Raw genomic sequence first — 18,111 nt, forward strand, 5'->3', positions numbered from 1 at the left:
CGGCTGAAGTCTTTGCGGTGTGTTCCAGTGCGACACATGGCCAAGACGCAGGAGAACACGCCGACGCAACAGTTGGCGTCGGCATCGGCATCGGCGAGTTCTCTGGTGACTGCTTGGTGTGCCAGGGCCTGTAGATCACTCAACAGGACCACGGGGGTAGTCATGTACATAAATGTGTAAATATCATAAATATCTTGCTGCAGATTTAGAGCATGTGGATCCACAGGGACTCCACATGTTCCTTTGAATGTAGGTTCTCGCCTGCAGAGCGGTACAGTCTGCTCTGAGACTAAGCAGACGTGTCAGGTTTCCATTAACGCTCCAGTGTGGGGGGGGGGGGTGTTTGTGTAGCTTTGATGTGCAGTAATAAGAGAGGAGGGGGGGTTATGATTGGTTAATGGAGGGACAGCTCAGAGGCTCATTGGGTGTTTCACGCTTCACGTGTTTCTTAAGGGATTCACTCGGCTAATTTTCATTTTGTCTCTTTGTCTCCTGATTCCCTAGCGCTGCTTTAACGTCACAGCGCTGCGTATTCAGAACCTGCAGCGACTTCAGATCAGGGTTTTTAAACTGTTTGTTTTGTTTCTTAAAAGGTTCCTAGAGAGACAAGGTCAACTTAAATGATGTGCATTTAAAAAAGAGGAAAACTAAAAGGTACCATGGGTCGGATTAGAGTTTCCCAAAGGGGGTTCGTTTAGCACGAAACACTTGAAAGAACTCAAGGACAAGAAAGTAGAAAGAAAGTGAGGTGATGGAAAACTATTTCTGCTAAAAAGTGAGCGATTGAGTCGGAGCTAAACGTGTCAGATGTGAGTATCTCACTCTGTGACGTTAATTCATGTTCCTTTGTTATTCATGTCTTATTATTTATTTAGTTTTTTATATATATCCTGCTTACTTTAAGTAAACGGTTATTTTGTGGGTTTTTTGTAAATGATGAGTGTTCTTTATTTGAATGTGTGTTTTTAGACCTCGGACTGTGGGGAACAGTGTTTCGATCTTTCTGTGTGTACAAACATATTTAGAGATTGACAATAAGTTGACTTTGACTTGTGGTTGCTTTTAAATGAGTGTTTTTAAATGTTTCCTAATGTCTTTCATTCTGTAAAGCACTTTGATTTGCCTTGTGTTTGAAAGGTGCTGTATAAATAAACTTGCTTTGCCTAACCTGATAATGTGTTATATTAACTCATAGCGTATCTCACGCAGCTTCTACAGTCAGTCAACTTTATTGTCAATCTCTAAATATGTTACACACAGAAGGATCAAAATACTGTTCCCCATAGTCCCGAGGTAAAAAAAACACACAAACATTAAAACACAGGAACACTCAAGTTGTGCAAAAGATGTCTATAGCGGTGTAAAAGTGACTGTAATGCCCCTTTCACACCAACGCGGTTCCAGGGCCGGTTCGGAGCTAGAGCCTGAAAAGCACCTTTTTTCCTGTTCACAACGCAGCGGAGCCGCCTCTAAGCTCCGGAATCCGGTTCGTTTCAAGCACCAAAAAGTTGTCGATCTAGAAAGCAAGCACCGCGTACATCATGCTCACGTCGGAGGCGGGGGCAGGGGCATCCGTTTGAATGTTATACCAAAGTAATTAATGCTGCAAAGCTGGGTATTTTGAGCTTGAAGCAGAAGCTAACAACAGCTAGCTCTAACGCTATCGAATAGGACGTATATTTACCTTCTTTCTCCTCCGGAAATCGTCGTTGAAGTTGATTCAAAGAGAAAGAACTTTTTAATGTAGCATGTAATGACTGTAGTAAAGTCGTCCCATTTCTTCCATTTAGTTTCGACAGAGCAAAACCAAAACGAGTAGCGCTTCAATACAATCGGTCATTGTTTTTGGTGTGAGCTGTGAGGGGTTTCCGCGCGGTTTGGCTTTATGAAGCAGGCACGCAAACGGCTACGGCATGACGCAAACGATGACGCGATGATGCAGCACCACTTGGGCTCTGAGCGGTGTGAACAGAGCGGGAGCTGAACTGAAGAACCGGTTCCGAACCAGTAAAGCTCTAGCCCGGAGCTAGAACAGGAAAAGCCTTGGTGTGAAAGGGGCATACAGCTCAGCTTCCCTGACTTTACCAACGTTCACTTTGAAGACACAGCTGTGCGGTTTCTCATTAAACTGCAGACGAGCAACAGGAAGTCAAAGACACGAGCATCCTAACTATTTCTGTTCAGGAAACTATCAAATCTCCCACATGGCTCATAAAAGTCCACCTTCTGTTACATCCTGATGGTGCAGTCTGCTTTTACTTTAAGAGAGGAAAGAGTAAATTGGCTTCCTTGTTTGTTCTTAATTTCATGAGTAGACGGTCTCTGTGTGCTCATGAAAAAACCCACTGAGTTGAATTAAAGGACAAAGAGAATGCAGACACAATGGGAAGAAAATGCATTGTCACGTAATCTAATTAGCAGAAGAATGAAAAAACACTCATTGATTTTCATTATGTTTTCTGAGGTTTTTGCTAAATCTGCAGCTACAGTTTATTAGATTACTTTGAATTAGATTTAGTCTCTTAAGGACGCACAGCAACATCTAATCTCTCCCTTAAGTCGTGTTACATTTCTCTACATAACTTATTTTGTTGTTGTTTTGTTTCTGCAGGAGGACACAGATCACAACTACTACACGTCAAAAACATACACCCCGTCAGACCCAATGAGCAAGGACTTGTGGGTAGATGTGGACCAGATGCAAAAAGACAAAGTGAAGATCCACGGGATTCTGTCCAACACACACGACAAGCAGCTGTGAGTCAACACACACACGATTATCTTTAAAGAGTCCTCTCCTGCTGATGTTCAGGTGTATATCAGTATGTAGTGTCTCTACTTTAAAGAGTCCTCTCCTGCTGATGTTCAGGTGTATATCAGTATGTAGTGTCTCTACTTTAAAGAGTCCTCTCCTGCTGATGTTCAGGTGTATATCAGTATGTAGTGTCTCTACTTTAAAGAGTCCTCTCCTGCTGATGTTCAGGTGTATATCAGTATGTAATGTCTCTACTTTAAAGAGTCCTCTCCTGCTGATGTTCAGGTGTATATCAGTATGTAGTGTCTCTACTTTAAAGAGTTCTTTCCTGCTGGTGTTCAGGTGTATATCAGTATGTAGTGTCTCTACTTTAAAGAGTCCTCTCCTGCTGATGTTCAGGTGTATATCAGTATGTAGTGTCTCTACTTTAAAGAGTCCTCTCCTGCTGATGTTCAGGTGTATATCAGTATGTAGTGTCTCTACTTTAAAGAGTCCTCTCCTGCTGATGTTCAGGTGTATATCAGTATGTAGTGTCTCTACTTTAAAGAGTCCTCTCCTGCTGATGTTCAGGTGTATATCAGTATGTAGTGTCTCTACTTTAAAGAGTCCTCTCCTGCTGATGTTCAGGTGTATATCAGTATGTAATGTCTCTACTTTAAAGAGTCCTCTCCTGCTGATGTTCAGGTGTATATCAGTATGTAGTGTCTCTACTTTAAAGAGTTCTTTCCTGCTGGTGTTCAGGTGTATATCAGTATGTAGTGTCTCTACTTTAAAGAGTCCTCTCCTGCTGATGTTCAGGTGTATATCAGTATGTAGTGTCTCTACTTTAAAGAGTCCTCTCCTGCTGATGTTCAGGTGTATATCAGTATGTAGTGTCTCTACTTTAAAGAGTCCTCTCCTGCTGATGTTCAGGTGTATATCAGTATGTAGTGTCTCTACTTTAAAGAGTCCTCTCCTGCTGATGTTCAGGTGTATATCAGTATGTAGTGTCTCTACTTTAAAGAGTCCTCTCCTGCTGATGTTCAGGTGTATATCAGTATGTAGTGTCTCTACTTTAAAGAGTCCTCTCCTGCTGATGTTCAGGTGTATATCAGTATGTAGTGTCTCTACTTTAAAGAGTCCTCTCCTGCTGATGTTCAGGTGTATATCAGTATGTAGTGTCTCTACTTTAAAGAGTCCTCTCCTGCTGGTGTTCAGGTGTATATCAGTATGTAGTGTCTCTACTTTAAAGAGTCCTCTCCTGCTGATGTTCAGGTGTATATCAGTATGTAGTGTCTCTACTTTAAAGAGTCCTCTCCTGCTGATGTTCAGGTGTATATCAGTATGTAATGTCTCTACTTTAAAGAGTCCTCTCCTGCTGATGTTCAGGTGTATATCAGTATGTAGTGTCTCTACTTTAAAGAGTCTCTCCTGCTGGTGTTCAGGTGTATATCAGTATGTAGTGTCTCTACTTTAAAGAGTCCTCTCCTGCTGATGTTCAGGTGTATATCAGTATGTAGTGTCTCTACTTTAAAGAGTCCTCTCCTGCTGATGTTCAGGTGTATATCAGTATGTAGTGTCTCTACTTTAAAGAGTCCTCTCCTGCTGATGTTCAGGTGTATATCAGTATGTAGTGTCTCTACTTTAAAGAGTCCTCTCCTGCTGATGTTCAGGTGTATATCAGTATGTAGTGTCTCTACTTTAAAGAGTCCTCTCCTGCTGATGTTCAGGTGTATATCAGTATGTAGTGTCTCTACTTTAAAGAGTCCTCTCCTGCTGATGTTCAGGTGTATATCAGTATGTAGTGTCTCTACTTTAAAGAGTCCTCTCCTGCTGATGTTCAGGTGTATATCAGTATGTAGTGTCTCTACTTTAAAGAGTCCTCTCCTGCTGATGTTCAGGTGTATATCAGTATGTAGTGTCTCTACTTTAAAGAGTCCTCTCCTGCTGATGTTCAGGTGTATATCAGTATGTAGTGTCTCTACTTTAAAGAGTCCTCTCCTGCTGATGTTCAGGTGTATATCAGTATGTAGTGTCTCTACTTTAAAGAGTCCTCTCCTGCTGATGTTCAGGTGTATATCAGTATGTAAGTGTCTCTACTTTAAAGAGTCCTCTCCTGCTGATGTTCAGGTGTATATCAGTATGTAGTGTCTCTACTTTAAAGAGTCCTCTCCTGCTGATGTTCAGGTGTATATCAGTATGTAGTGTCTCTACTTTAAAGAGTCCTCTCCTGCTGATGTTCAGGTGTATATCAGTATGTAGTGTCTCTACTTTAAAGAGTCCTCTCCTGCTGATGTTCAGGTGTATATCAGTATGTAGTGTCTCTACTTTAAAGAGTCCTCTCCTGCTGATGTTCAGGTGTATATCAGTATGTAGTGTCTCTACTTTAAAGAGTCCTCTCCTGCTGATGTTCAGGTGTATATCAGTATGTAGTGTCTCTACTTTAAAGAGTCCTCTCCTGCTGATGTTCAGGTGTATATCAGTATGTAGTGTCTCTACTTTAAAGAGTCCTCTCCTGCTGATGTTCAGGTGTATATCAGTATGTAATGTCTCTACTTTAAAGAGTCCTCTCCTGCTGATGTTCAGGTGTATATCAGTATGTAGTGTCTCTACTTTAAAGAGTCCTCTCCTGCTGGTGTTCAGGTGTATATCAGTATGTAGTGTCTCTACTTTAAAGAGTCCTCTCCTGCTGGTGTTCAGGTGTATATCAGTATGTAGTGTCTCTACTTTAAAGAGTCCTCTCCTGCTGATGTTCAGGTGTATATCAGTATGTAGTGTCTCTACTTTAAAGAGTCCTCTCCTGCTGATGTTCAGGTGTATATCAGTATGTAGTGTCTCTACTTTAAAGAGTCCTCTCCTGCTGGTGTTCAGGTGTATATCAGTATGTAGTGTCTCTACTTTAAAGAGTCCTCTCCTGCTGATGTTCAGGTGTATATCAGTATGTAGTGTCTCTTCTTTAAAGAGTCCTCTCCTGCTGATGTTCAGGTGTATATCAGTATGTAGTGTCTCTACTTTAAAGAGTCCTCTCCTGCTGATGTTCAGGTGTATATCAGTATGTAGTGTCTCTACTTTAAAGAGTCCTCTCCTGCTGATGTTCAGGTGTATATCAGTATGTAGTGTCTCTACTTTAAAGAGTCCTCTCCTGCTGATGTTCAGGTGTATATCAGTATGTAATGTCTCTACTTTAAAGAGTCCTCTCCTGCTGATGTTCAGGTGTATATCAGTATGTAGTTTCTCTACTTTAAAGAGTCCTCTCCTGCTGATGTTCAGGTGTATATCAGTATGTAGTGTCTCTACTTTAAAGAGTCCTCTCCTGCTGATGTTCAGGTGTATATCAGTATGTAGTGTCTCTACTTTAAAGAGTCCTCTCCTGCTGGTGTTCAGGTGTATATCAGTATGTAGTGTCTCTACTTTAAAGAGTCCTCTCCTGCTGATGTTCAGGTGTATATCAGTATGTAGTGTCTCTACTTTAAAGAGTCCTCTCCTGCTGATGTTCAGGTGTATATCAGTATGTAGTGTCTCTACTTTAAAGAGTCCTCTCCTGCTGATGTTCAGGTGTATATCAGTATGTAGTGTCTCTACTTTAAAGAGTCCTCTCCTGCTGATGTTCAGGTGTATATCAGTATGTAATGTCTCTACTTTAAAGAGTCCTCTCCTGCTGATGTTCAGGTGTATATCAGTATGTAGTGTCTCTACTTTAAAGAGTCCTCTCCTGCTGGTGTTCAGGTGTATATCAGTATGTAGTGTCTCTACTTTAAAGAGTCCTCTCCTGCTGGTGTTCAGGTGTATATCAGTATGTAGTGTCTCTACTTTAAAGAGTCCTCTCCTGCTGATGTTCAGGTGTATATCAGTATGTAGTGTCTCTACTTTAAAGAGTCCTCTCCTGCTGATGTTCAGGTGTATATCAGTATGTAGTGTCTCTACTTTAAAGAGTCCTCTCCTGCTGGTGTTCAGGTGTATATCAGTATGTAGTGTCTCTACTTTAAAGAGTCCTCTCCTGCTGATGTTCAGGTGTATATCAGTATGTAGTGTCTCTTCTTTAAAGAGTCCTCTCCTGCTGATGTTCAGGTGTATATCAGTATGTAGTGTCTCTACTTTAAAGAGTCCTCTCCTGCTGATGTTCAGGTGTATATCAGTATGTAGTGTCTCTACTTTAAAGAGTCCTCTCCTGCTGATGTTCAGGTGTATATCAGTATGTAGTGTCTCTACTTTAAAGAGTCCTCTCCTGCTGATGTTCAGGTGTATATCAGTATGTAATGTCTCTACTTTAAAGAGTCCTCTCCTGCTGATGTTCAGGTGTATATCAGTATGTAGTGTCTCTACTTTAAAGAGTCCTCTCCTGCTGATGTTCAGGTGTATATCAGTATGTAGTGTCTCTACTTTAAAGAGTCCTCTCCTGCTGATGTTCAGGTGTATATCAGTATGTAGTGTCTCTACTTTAAAGAGTCCTCTCCTGCTGGTGTTCAGGTGTATATCAGTATGTAGTGTCTCTACTTTAAAGAGTCCTCTCCTGCTGATGTTCAGGTGTATATCAGTATGTAGTGTCTCTACTTTAAAGAGTCCTCTCCTGCTGATGTTCAGGTGTATATCAGTATGTAGTGTCTCTACTTTAAAGAGTCCTCTCCTGCTGATGTTCAGGTGTATATCAGTATGTAGTGTCTCTACTTTAAAGAGTCCTCTCCTGCTGATGTTCAGGTGTATATCAGTATGTAATGTCTCTACTTTAAAGAGTCCTCTCCTGCTGATGTTCAGGTGTATATCAGTATGTAGTGTCTCTACTTTAAAGAGTCCTCTCCTGCTGGTGTTCAGGTGTATATCAGTATGTAGTGTCTCTACTTTAAAGAGTCCTCTCCTGCTGGTGTTCAGGTGTATATCAGTATGTAGTGTCTCTACTTTAAAGAGTCCTCTCCTGCTGATGTTCAGGTGTATATCAGTATGTAGTGTCTCTACTTTAAAGAGTCCTCTCCTGCTGATGTTCAGGTGTATATCAGTATGTAGTGTCTCTACTTTAAAGAGTCCTCTCCTGCTGGTGTTCAGGTGTATATCAGTATGTAGTGTCTCTACTTTAAAGAGTCCTCTCCTGCTGATGTTCAGGTGTATATCAGTATGTAGTGTCTCTTCTTTAAAGAGTCCTCTCCTGCTGATGTTCAGGTGTATATCAGTATGTAGTGTCTCTACTTTAAAGAGTCCTCTCCTGCTGATGTTCAGGTGTATATCAGTATGTAGTGTCTCTACTTTAAAGAGTCCTCTCCTGCTGATGTTCAGGTGTATATCAGTATGTAGTGTCTCTACTTTAAAGAGTCCTCTCCTGCTGATGTTCAGGTGTATATCAGTATGTAATGTCTCTACTTTAAAGAGTCCTCTCCTGCTGATGTTCAGGTGTATATCAGTATGTAGTGTCTCTACTTTAAAGAGTCCTCTCCTGCTGATGTTCAGGTGTATATCAGTATGTAGTGTCTCTACTTTAAAGAGTCCTCTCCTGCTGATGTTCAGGTGTATATCAGTATGTAGTGTCTCTACTTTAAAGAGTCCTCTCCTGCTGGTGTTCAGGTGTATATCAGTATGTAGTGTCTCTACTTTAAAGAGTCCTCTCCTGCTGATGTTCAGGTGTATATCAGTATGTAGTGTCTCCATGCTTTAATGTTAAAAAGTGAACTGAAAATAGGGCTTTATGTATATATGTGTACCTAGAGTGCTATAATATTGCAGTTGTTCAAACAAAAGTCAGCAGAAATATATAATATAATGCAGTTTGTTTCTCTAGCAGTAAACCCAGGGCAACACGGTTGAGAAAGATTTCCTCTATAAGGATTTAAACTGTTGAAACTCAGTGAAGTCTTAAAGCTCTCCTCAATCCTCCTCTGCAGAAAAAGGTGACCTGTGTGAGGCGCATACTGATGAGGTCACAGTAAAGTGACCGCAGAGACAGAGCAGCAAGGCAGGCTTTAAAGAAAGAGAAAGACAGCAGGGGAACAATAGCTGGAGAGGAGAGAGTCCATCATTAGTATTCAGAGCTGTAGCTCCACTCAGGTAGTGAGGCTACGCTGAGAGGAAGCTACTCTCTGTGAGGAGACTTTATCATTCTCTAAAGTAAAAAGCTAATGTTGGGCTATAAAGGAACTACAGCACGGTCACATGACTTCACGTCACCACCGCTAAGCTAAAGGAGGCTAATGTTGGGCTATAAAGGAACTACAGCACGGTCACATGACTTCACGTCACCACCGCTAAGCTAAAGGAGGCTAATGTTGGGCTATAAAGGAACTACAGCACGGTCACATGACTTCACGTCACCACCGCTAAGCTAAAGGAGGCTAATGTTGGGCTATAAAGGAACTACAGCACGGTCACATGACTTCACGTCACCACCGCTAAGCTAAAGGAGGCTAATGTTGGGCTATAGGAACTACAGCACGGTCACATGACTTCACGTCACCACCGCTAAGCTAAAGGTGGCTAATGTTGGGCTATAAAGGAACTACAGCACGGTCACATGACTTCACGTCACCACCGCTAAGCTAAAGGAGGCTAATGTTGGGCTATAAAGGAACTACAGCACGGTCACATGACTTCACGTCACCACCGCTAAGCTAAAGGAGGCTAATGTTGGGCTATAAAGGAATTACAGCACGGTCACATGACTTCACGTCACCACCGCTAAGCTAAAGGAGGCTAATGTTGGGCTATAAAGGAACTACAGCACGGTCACATGACTTCACGTCACCACCGCTAAGCTAAAGGAAGCTAATGTTGGGCTATAAAGGAACTACAGCACGGTCACATGACTTCACGTCACCACCGCTAAGCTAAAGGAAGCTAATGTTGGGCTATAAAGGAACTACAGCACGGTCACATGACTTCACCTCACCACCGCTAAGCTAAAGGAGGCTAATGTTGGGCTATAAAGGAACTACAGCACGGTCACATGACTTCACGTCACCACCTCTAAGCTAAAGGAGGCTAATGTTGGGCTATAAAGGAACTACAGCACGGTCACATGACTTCACGTCACCACCGCTAAGCTAAAGGAGGCTAATGTTGGGCGTGATGATGTTTAGTCGTCTCATTTAGACACTTGTTAGCAATCGCTTTGTTTAAATCCACCAGTGGGGAATTTACTGACGTATTTTCAAATCTCTTCAGCCTGTGTTAACCTCAGACCTCATTTATATGTTTACTTAGTAATGTCTCTCTGCATCACATTAGCTGGCAGCGCTACGATTTAGCATTAAAGCATGAATGCGTACTCTATCATTAGTGGTGACATGTTAAAGACATTTGGTTTTATTTAGAAAAACTTCATGATTTTATAGCTTTCCTTTATCACGTGTTAATTGCCATCAGCAGAATAGCTTTCCACACTTAACCAAACTCTGTCCCGCTATAAAAAAGGCTTTAAAATGCCTTAGAGAAAGATAATTTATCTGCAGCTGTATTTCCACACGCTCATAAACCTTTCAGTCACATTTCCTTTCTTTCTTTTAATAACTTTCCCTCTTTTTGTCTTACAGAAATGGGCTCCCATAAAATGATTTATAATGTAAAAGCCTATTTATTGCCATGAGACATCCCATTATTGCACGAGTCCTCATTAATCCACATTAGTGCAGACATCAAGGTCATTTACTGTTCAGCACAGATGAGCTCTGTTTGCTCCTTAAATCCTGTGTTCCCTCTCCACCTCTGATCTAAATCCTCTGGTTGTTTTTTAAGATGAAGACTCTGATCCTCCTCTTCCTCTTCCTCTTTTCTCCCTCACAGAGAGTCAACCTGTCCTTCGATTTCCCCTTTTATGGACACTTCCTGCGTGAAATCACCGTGGCAACTGGTGGTAAGTTTTCTCTCATTGGTGGTTATTATTGGATATGTTGTGTTTGCTTCACTTTCAACCAGTTTACAGATGTCCTGCCCCTTAGCCTATCAAATCTAATCTAATCAAACACCTATTTGTATAGCTGAATATCACAAAACAGCTTTCTCTCAGTGTTACAGATTCAAATAACAACCACATTATATGATGGAGTTACAGCGAAATGAAAAGACAAGAAAGTGTGTGGAAAACAAGATACAACAAAAGACAATAAAAATACATAAAACATTCAAATTAATTACCTTGAATTGGTTCAAGTATAATGTGTTGGAGCTCTAGCCAATAGCAGCGGGAGTGTATCGTAGTGATGTCACTATGTTCCTCTCCTCTTTAGTAAAGTCTAAACCCCTCATCTTTGCCAATGACGGTGAATCACGAGGGGAAAATGTCACGTTGTTGATACTGCGAGACACAACGTTTTATTTCTTCATGACTCCAGTTGTGATAATCGCTGGTCGGGGTGTTGTGGTTTCACCGCCAAGACTCAAGTGGAAAATTGCTTTGCACACTCTGGCAAACACGTCTGCTGTGACATTCACACACACACACACACACACACACACACACACACACACACACACACACACACACACACACACACACACACACACACACACACACACACACACACACACACACACACACACACACACACACACACACACCCCTCCTGATACCTCCTTATCCATGTCTATCAGGGTGTGTTGGCAGCATGTCTCCAGTTTCCAGTCCAAACTCATCCGTCTGGTTTCTCTTCCAGTTAAAAGTTCTCCGAGCGGTTTGTCTCCAGTCTCTCCTGGAGTTTAGAGCTGTTGATGTTTTTACACGAGGCTCGGTGGTGTGCTTTTGTTCTGCGGTTTGTGCCAGACAAGCCTTTAAAACTTCATCATAGGAGACATATAAAGAAATAACTCATGTGTAGTCGTTCCTAGGCTTTGGGAGTAATGGATTACAAGTAGCTGGTATTTAGGATACAAAAAAAGGAAGGAACAGTTACATAAAAAAGATCAGATTACTGGTACATTTCTTACATTTGGGGACTACTAGCAGGATTACGGTGTTACTAAAGAAGAACTTATTGTGTTTCCTGTGAAAGGATCACATTGTATTCCTTGTGTTGCAAAGGAATAACCAATCTGCATTTCCTGACATAAGTAGAAACCAACCCCAACAAAGAACAGTGTTTTATTTGATTTTAGAATAGACTAAAACGCCACAACAAGCATATTAGCTTAGTTCCCTTTAGTGTCTTTCTGTCTGTCTGTCTTCTGCTGCTGTCAATCCTCCTTAGCAACAGTCTGCTCTCCTTAGCAACAGTGTGTTATTGTGTATTAACCACGTCTGAAATGTCCAATCAGAACTGAGTATTCAACGACACCTTCTGTGGAGTTTAAAACAAGTCAGAAAATCATCTCCAGAGCCTCGAAGGAGACGGGGGTTTTCCCTCAGTAAGACATATTTCTGATTGGTTACAGGCTCTTGTTTTGCATCACTCAGCAGTAAAAGAAAACTTTTAATTTGTCTGATAACCAAATGTGTGTGTGTGTGTGGTTCAGTCAAAACAGCTGTGAGGCTCAGAGTAAATCCAAACAGCGCTCAGGACGGAGGAACTCGTCCAAACACAATATCTGATTCCCGCTCCTGTTATTCTTTAACATATAAACAGACCTCAGGAGGAATGGTTCTGCTCCTGAAACCATTCCTCTGCTCTCTGTCACCAGAGCTGGAAGCAGTGGAGTACAAATACTTTGTTACTTTACTTAAGTGTATGTTTCTGGTATCAGTACTTTACTCCACTACTTATTTTTCTGATTACTTTTTACTTTGACTTCTAACATGTTGAACACAAATACCTGTACTTTCTACTTCTTACATGTTGAACACAAATACCTGTACTTTCTACTTCTTACATGTTGAACTCAAATACCTGTACTTTCTACTTCTTACATGTTGAACTCAAATACCTGTACTTTCTACTTCTTACATGTTGAACTCAAATACCTGTACTTTCTACTTCTTACATGTTGAACCCAAATACCTGTACTTTCTACTTCTTACATGTTGAACCCAAATACCTGTACTTTCTACTTCTTACATGTTGAACTCAAATACCTGTACTTTCTATTTCTCACATGTTGAACACAAATACCTGTACTTTCTACTTCTTACATGTTGAACACAAAAACCTGTACTTTCTACTTCTTACATGTTGAACCCAAATACCTGTACTTTCTACTTCTGACATGTTGAACCCAAATACCTGTACTTTCTACTTCTTACATGTTGAACCCAAATACCTGTACTTTCTACTTCTGACATGTTGAACACAAATACCTGTACTTTCTACTTCTTACATGTTGAACTCAAATACCTGTACTTTCTACTTCTTACATGTTGAACTCAAATACCTGTACTTTCTACTTCTTACTCTTTGAACTCAAATACCTGTACTTTCTACTTCTTACATGTTGAACTCAAATACCTGTACTTTCTACTTCTCACATGTTGAACACAAATACCTGTACTTTCTACTTCTTACATGTTGAACACAAATACCTGTACTTTCTACTTCTGACATGTTGAACACAAAAACCTGTACTTTCTACTTCTTACATGTTGAACACAAATACCTGTACTTTCTACTTCTGACATGTTGAACACAAAAACCTGTACTTTCTACTTCTCACATGTTGAACTCAAATACCTGTACTTTCTACTTCTTACATGTTGAACTCAAATACCTGTACTTTCTACTTCTTACATGTTGAACTCAAATACCTGTACTTTCTACTTCTCTCATTTTCCAAACAGGCTGGTTCCTTTAGTCTGAATGTGTGTTTGGTGGCGTGATCATTATTATTTAGAGTCATTGCGTGCCTATTGATTTGAACACGATCCGTGTATCCATCATTTCCTGGTCTTCTCTAAAGAAGAGGGACCAATGAAAACGTTGTCATGTTGCCGTTGGTCACCATGGAAACATTCATTAGCTAACAATGACATTATTGTTCTATTAATATAAAGGGAGGTCAGGTACTCTTTAAAACAGCTGCTAGTTATGGGTACTTTTTACTGAAGTACATTTCAAAGCCTCTTTACTTTGACTTGAGTAAAGAAGTTTAGTCAGTACTTTACTTTTACCAGAGTATTTTTAAACACGAGTATCTGTACTTCTACTTGAGGAAAGGATGTGTGTACTTGTGCCATCTCTCTCCATTATCCCTGTGTATATGTTCCCCTCCCTTAGTCCTTAGCGACGGACATAATGGATGAATCGCCTCTGAGTCGAGCGTCTCACCTCTTTAGAGTATTGAAAAGCTGTCTCTTTTCCTCCACTCTGTCAAATAAGTCTTTTATGTGGTCGTTTTTCAGGAGATTGCTGGTACAGTAGAAAGTGTTATTAAAGAGGCCCTATTGTGCTTATTGGGGTGTGTCCCACGCCCTGTAGTGTGTTCTCTAGGTTTCTGTGCATGTAAACGGTCTGCAGAATACTAAAGTCCCAACGCTTAGGCCCCTGAAAGCGAGAGAAAGGCAACACAAAGCGATAAGAGCGTTCTGGAGTTGCATGTTGGGTAAATATGAGATGAGGAATGCATGGAGGCTGATATAAGCCTCTGCACAATCTGATCAAGCAAAGTGCATGAAGTTCAACTCACAGGCAGACTCAACAACTTTCCTCTCTGCGTTCAGCTACCGGGACACAACGGGCTTTTATCTGCTGCTCAACACACACAGCCTTCAAGTATTTCATTATGTTCGCCAACCACGCTTTAAATATGTCAGGACGGCTGCTCTGAGAGCAGGTTTTCATCTAAATGAAATGTCTGCTTTTGGGTTTCATATTGCTGAGGGATGCAGGAACGACTCCAGATTGACTTAATGAGGAGAAATCATAATGTGGGAGTTTTTCAAATTGGCAGCATTACTGGATATGCAACAAGACAGTTCTGTTCACTTACACGTCACATCCAGAGTGATAGATGTGTTTTATAGCCTCTGTTTGAGCAGACATGAAAAGTGGATTTATGGCCCCGCCGTCATTTAGACTTTTCCCTAAAAATCCTCTTTCCTCTCCGAGCAGGGTTTTCCCACTCTTTGCTTCAGGCAGCCTCTTTATATCCTGTACTTCTGTTCAAACCTCTGCAACAAAGCACAGAGGAATGTCTGCTTTTGGGGGTATTCACTACAAAAGTGAGGTGAAGGACTTCTTAGTAGTTTAAAAACAACGTTGATTTAAGGGAGTAGTTGGAGTTTGGGGAACACACTGAGCACACAGCCTAGCTTAGATTAACACAGAGAACACATGACACAGGAGATACAGCTCAAATATTACAGATTACATATTTCTTTTAAAAATCACTCGATTATTTTAAAGGTCCCATGTCATGCTTTTCTGGTTCTCACCCGTCCCCTTGTGTGTTATGAAGGTCTTTCTGCATGGGAACGGTCTGCAGAGTCACAAACCCTCAGAGTACACCCTGTAGGGAGTAAACCTCTAACACAGAGAAGACCTGTCTGTGCTGCCCCTGAACGCCTCGTTGGACATTTCTCTTTTTCCATTGTTTGCTTCCTGGGTACAGTGACGTGCCCAGGCCCAAATGGTGCTGCGGGTGTGTGTGTGTGTTGGGCTGGGTGTCGCTGTCTCGCAGACGTCCACTGGGTTCACGGGGGGGGGGGGGCAGGAGCTCCAACAAGGCGTGTAGGACAGAGAGTGAATACACATACTATACAGAGATGCTGGATGAGAAACCAATGAGAGTTTGGAACATTGAACAATGTGAATCTATTCTAGTAGACCTCAACGATGGAACTATGATCAGTAGAAATGGCCATGACACGGGACCTTTAAGAAAGAAACAGGCAAGATGCAGCTCACAGATTAACATCTTTAGATATATATATATATATAGATATAATACATTTGATACTCTTTTTTAAAATCACTTCTGCAACCACTTAGCTTACCTTAGCTTACCTTAGCCTAGCTTAGCCTCTCTTAGCACAGAAAACAGGGAGGATAGAGCCAAAATATTTCCATTTTGGGATTTTAAATATCATTTTTTATACATAGATGATTACAGCTCTACATTTTGGAACGCCTTCTCTATTAAAATGTCCTGCAGTTTTACAAAATTCAACAAGAGAAAAGTGGAAACATCAAGGAAAGCCGATCCCTCTTTCCCTTTGACTCTTTTTCTAAATACTGTCAATTCTTCAAAGCTGAAGTATACAGGAAGCATCACCTGACGCCATGTTCCCTAGACGTGATTTAAAGGGTGTTGTATTTGTTATGAAGCGTGAGCATATGAACCCATCTTCAAATATCTGCTGACTGAGCTAAACTCTCCTGGCAGGTGTGAAATGAAAGCCTGTGTGATTGAGAGTGTAAAGTATGTTTCCTGTGATGAATGGGGAGGGTTTCCATTAATAACCGTGTTTACCGGCTGCAGCTCAGAGCTTTGGGAAAATTAAGATAATCTGTTGTGTTGTTTCCGTCTCTCTGATTGATGAGGAGTAAACAAGAGGGTGTTAAGGAGAATATAGTAACTGCTCGCTCAGCATATCTTCCTTTAAAGCAGCTCAGATTTCCCCTTCTGTTTCTGATCATACGTAATAACACTGAGGTGAAGCAGCAGGATATACATACACACAAAGCTTAAAAACGATGCCCCTTCCCACGTAACACAGAGTTATGTGATTAATAAGAACACTTAGGACCAACACACGATAACATTGAATAAAATATAGATAGAAATAAGAAAAAAATAAGAATAAAATCATAAAATAAGAATAAAAATAGATGTCAAATAATAATAAAAAAAAAATAAGAATATAATAAATTAAGAATAAAATAAGAATAAAGTAAAATAATAAAGAATAAGTAATAAGAAAATAAATAATAAATTAAAAAGTACAATGAAAATAGGAAATAATAATAAAAAAATACAATGATAAAAATATAGAAGTATGTGAAATAAAAGGAGGAAGAATACATTAATAAAATGTCTGATAAACACCGAGGCCCAAGACCACTAAGAGCTTTACAAACCTGTGCAAGTATAATAAACTATATTAGCCCCACAGTGATGACTCCAGCAGGTGCATTTTATTTAAAAAACGATGTGTTTGTGTCCCTCCTCAGGGTTCATCTACACGGGCGACGTGGTCCACCGAATGCTGACGGCCACGCAGTACATCGCTCCTCTGATGGCCAACTTCGACCCCAGCGTCTCCAGAAACTCCACCGTCATCTACTTCGATAACGGTAACAGCTGTTCACCTGTTTGTTCACATTCAATCCCTCCTCTCTGCCATTAGTCTGGGCGGTAATCAGAGCTGTTGTTGGAGAGTGAGAGCTTCTAAATAACATCTGATTCAGACGCTTTGTTTGTTCCGGACTTGTAAACAAATCAAGGAATTTTTTTTTTTTTTTGTAAGTTAGAAAGAGGAAACCAACATTTAGAAATGAATTTGATGGAAAAAACTAACAAAATGTAAGTAAAAAAACATTGAAATGCAAAAAAAGGAGACTGCAGAAACTGGAATACACTCAGAACGACACTGACAGTGACTCCACCATGCTCTGGGCTAGCTGGTGTTATTTCAACACAGTCTCACGGCATTTCGTGATCACCAACACGATTTCCCTCTTTTTTCCGTGTTGCACAGAACGATTTTAAAAGCAATGATAAAAAATTAGAAGGAAAAACAGATAAAAAAAAATACAGATTTCAGTATTCTGACACAGAACGATTTTAGAAGCAATGTATTTCTATTGGTAACTACATGTTTCGTGCCTGCACCAAATATGACAAAAAATACAGACATTATACAATTTAAAATAAAAGGGATTGGGTTAGGGTTAGGGTGAGATATTGAGTAAGAACATGTTTTTATGAACCACACAGCTTCTGGTATTCCAAGACCCGACCGGACAAAAAGACGTGGTGCACACGAAACATGCTACCAATAGAAATACATTGCTTTTTAAATCGTGTTGGTGAACACGAATCAATAGATTAAATTAATTGCGTGACTATAACACGAAATGCCGTGAGACTGGGCTGGTTATTTCATTAGTTTGTTTTGAGTTCATGCAGCATGTGAAGCTCGTACGAGGAATTAGAAACAAGGCCACACACACACACACACACACACACACACACACACACACACACACACACACACACACACACACACACACACACACACACACACACACACACACACACACACACAGACACACACAGACACACAGACACACACACACACACACACACACACACACACACACACACACACACACACACACACAGACACACACAGACACACAGACACACACACACACACACACACACACACACACTTTAAACACACTAGCCTCATCCCAATGCCCCTCCTCGACTCCTCTCTTCCCCTCCTCCGGGACTTGACCCGGAAATCGATCAAGACACGCCCTTTTGAAGGACGCCCCAATAGCTGAAATGCACACGGAGTCGAGGAGGGG

General features: G+C 40.9%; 1 protein-coding gene across 1 annotated transcript in view; it reads left to right on the forward strand.

Moving 5' to 3' along the window:
- Window positions 1-18,111, forward strand: part of plxdc2b (plexin domain containing 2b) — a gene marked incomplete at its 5' end in the record, with an annotated part of 98,739 nt that overhangs the window by 50,394 nt on the left and 30,234 nt on the right. The window contains 4 exon segments of the mRNA XM_079661858.1: window positions 2,612-2,741; window positions 2,744-2,757; window positions 10,496-10,565; window positions 16,747-16,869. Of these exon segments, the coding sequence (XP_079517984.1) occupies window positions 2,612-2,741; window positions 2,744-2,757; window positions 10,496-10,565; window positions 16,747-16,869 (337 nt within the window).

The sequence above is a fragment of the Notothenia rossii genome, assembly GCF_949606895.1.
Source record: "Notothenia rossii genome assembly, chromosome: 12".
NCBI lineage: Eukaryota > Metazoa > Chordata > Actinopteri > Perciformes > Nototheniidae > Notothenia > Notothenia rossii.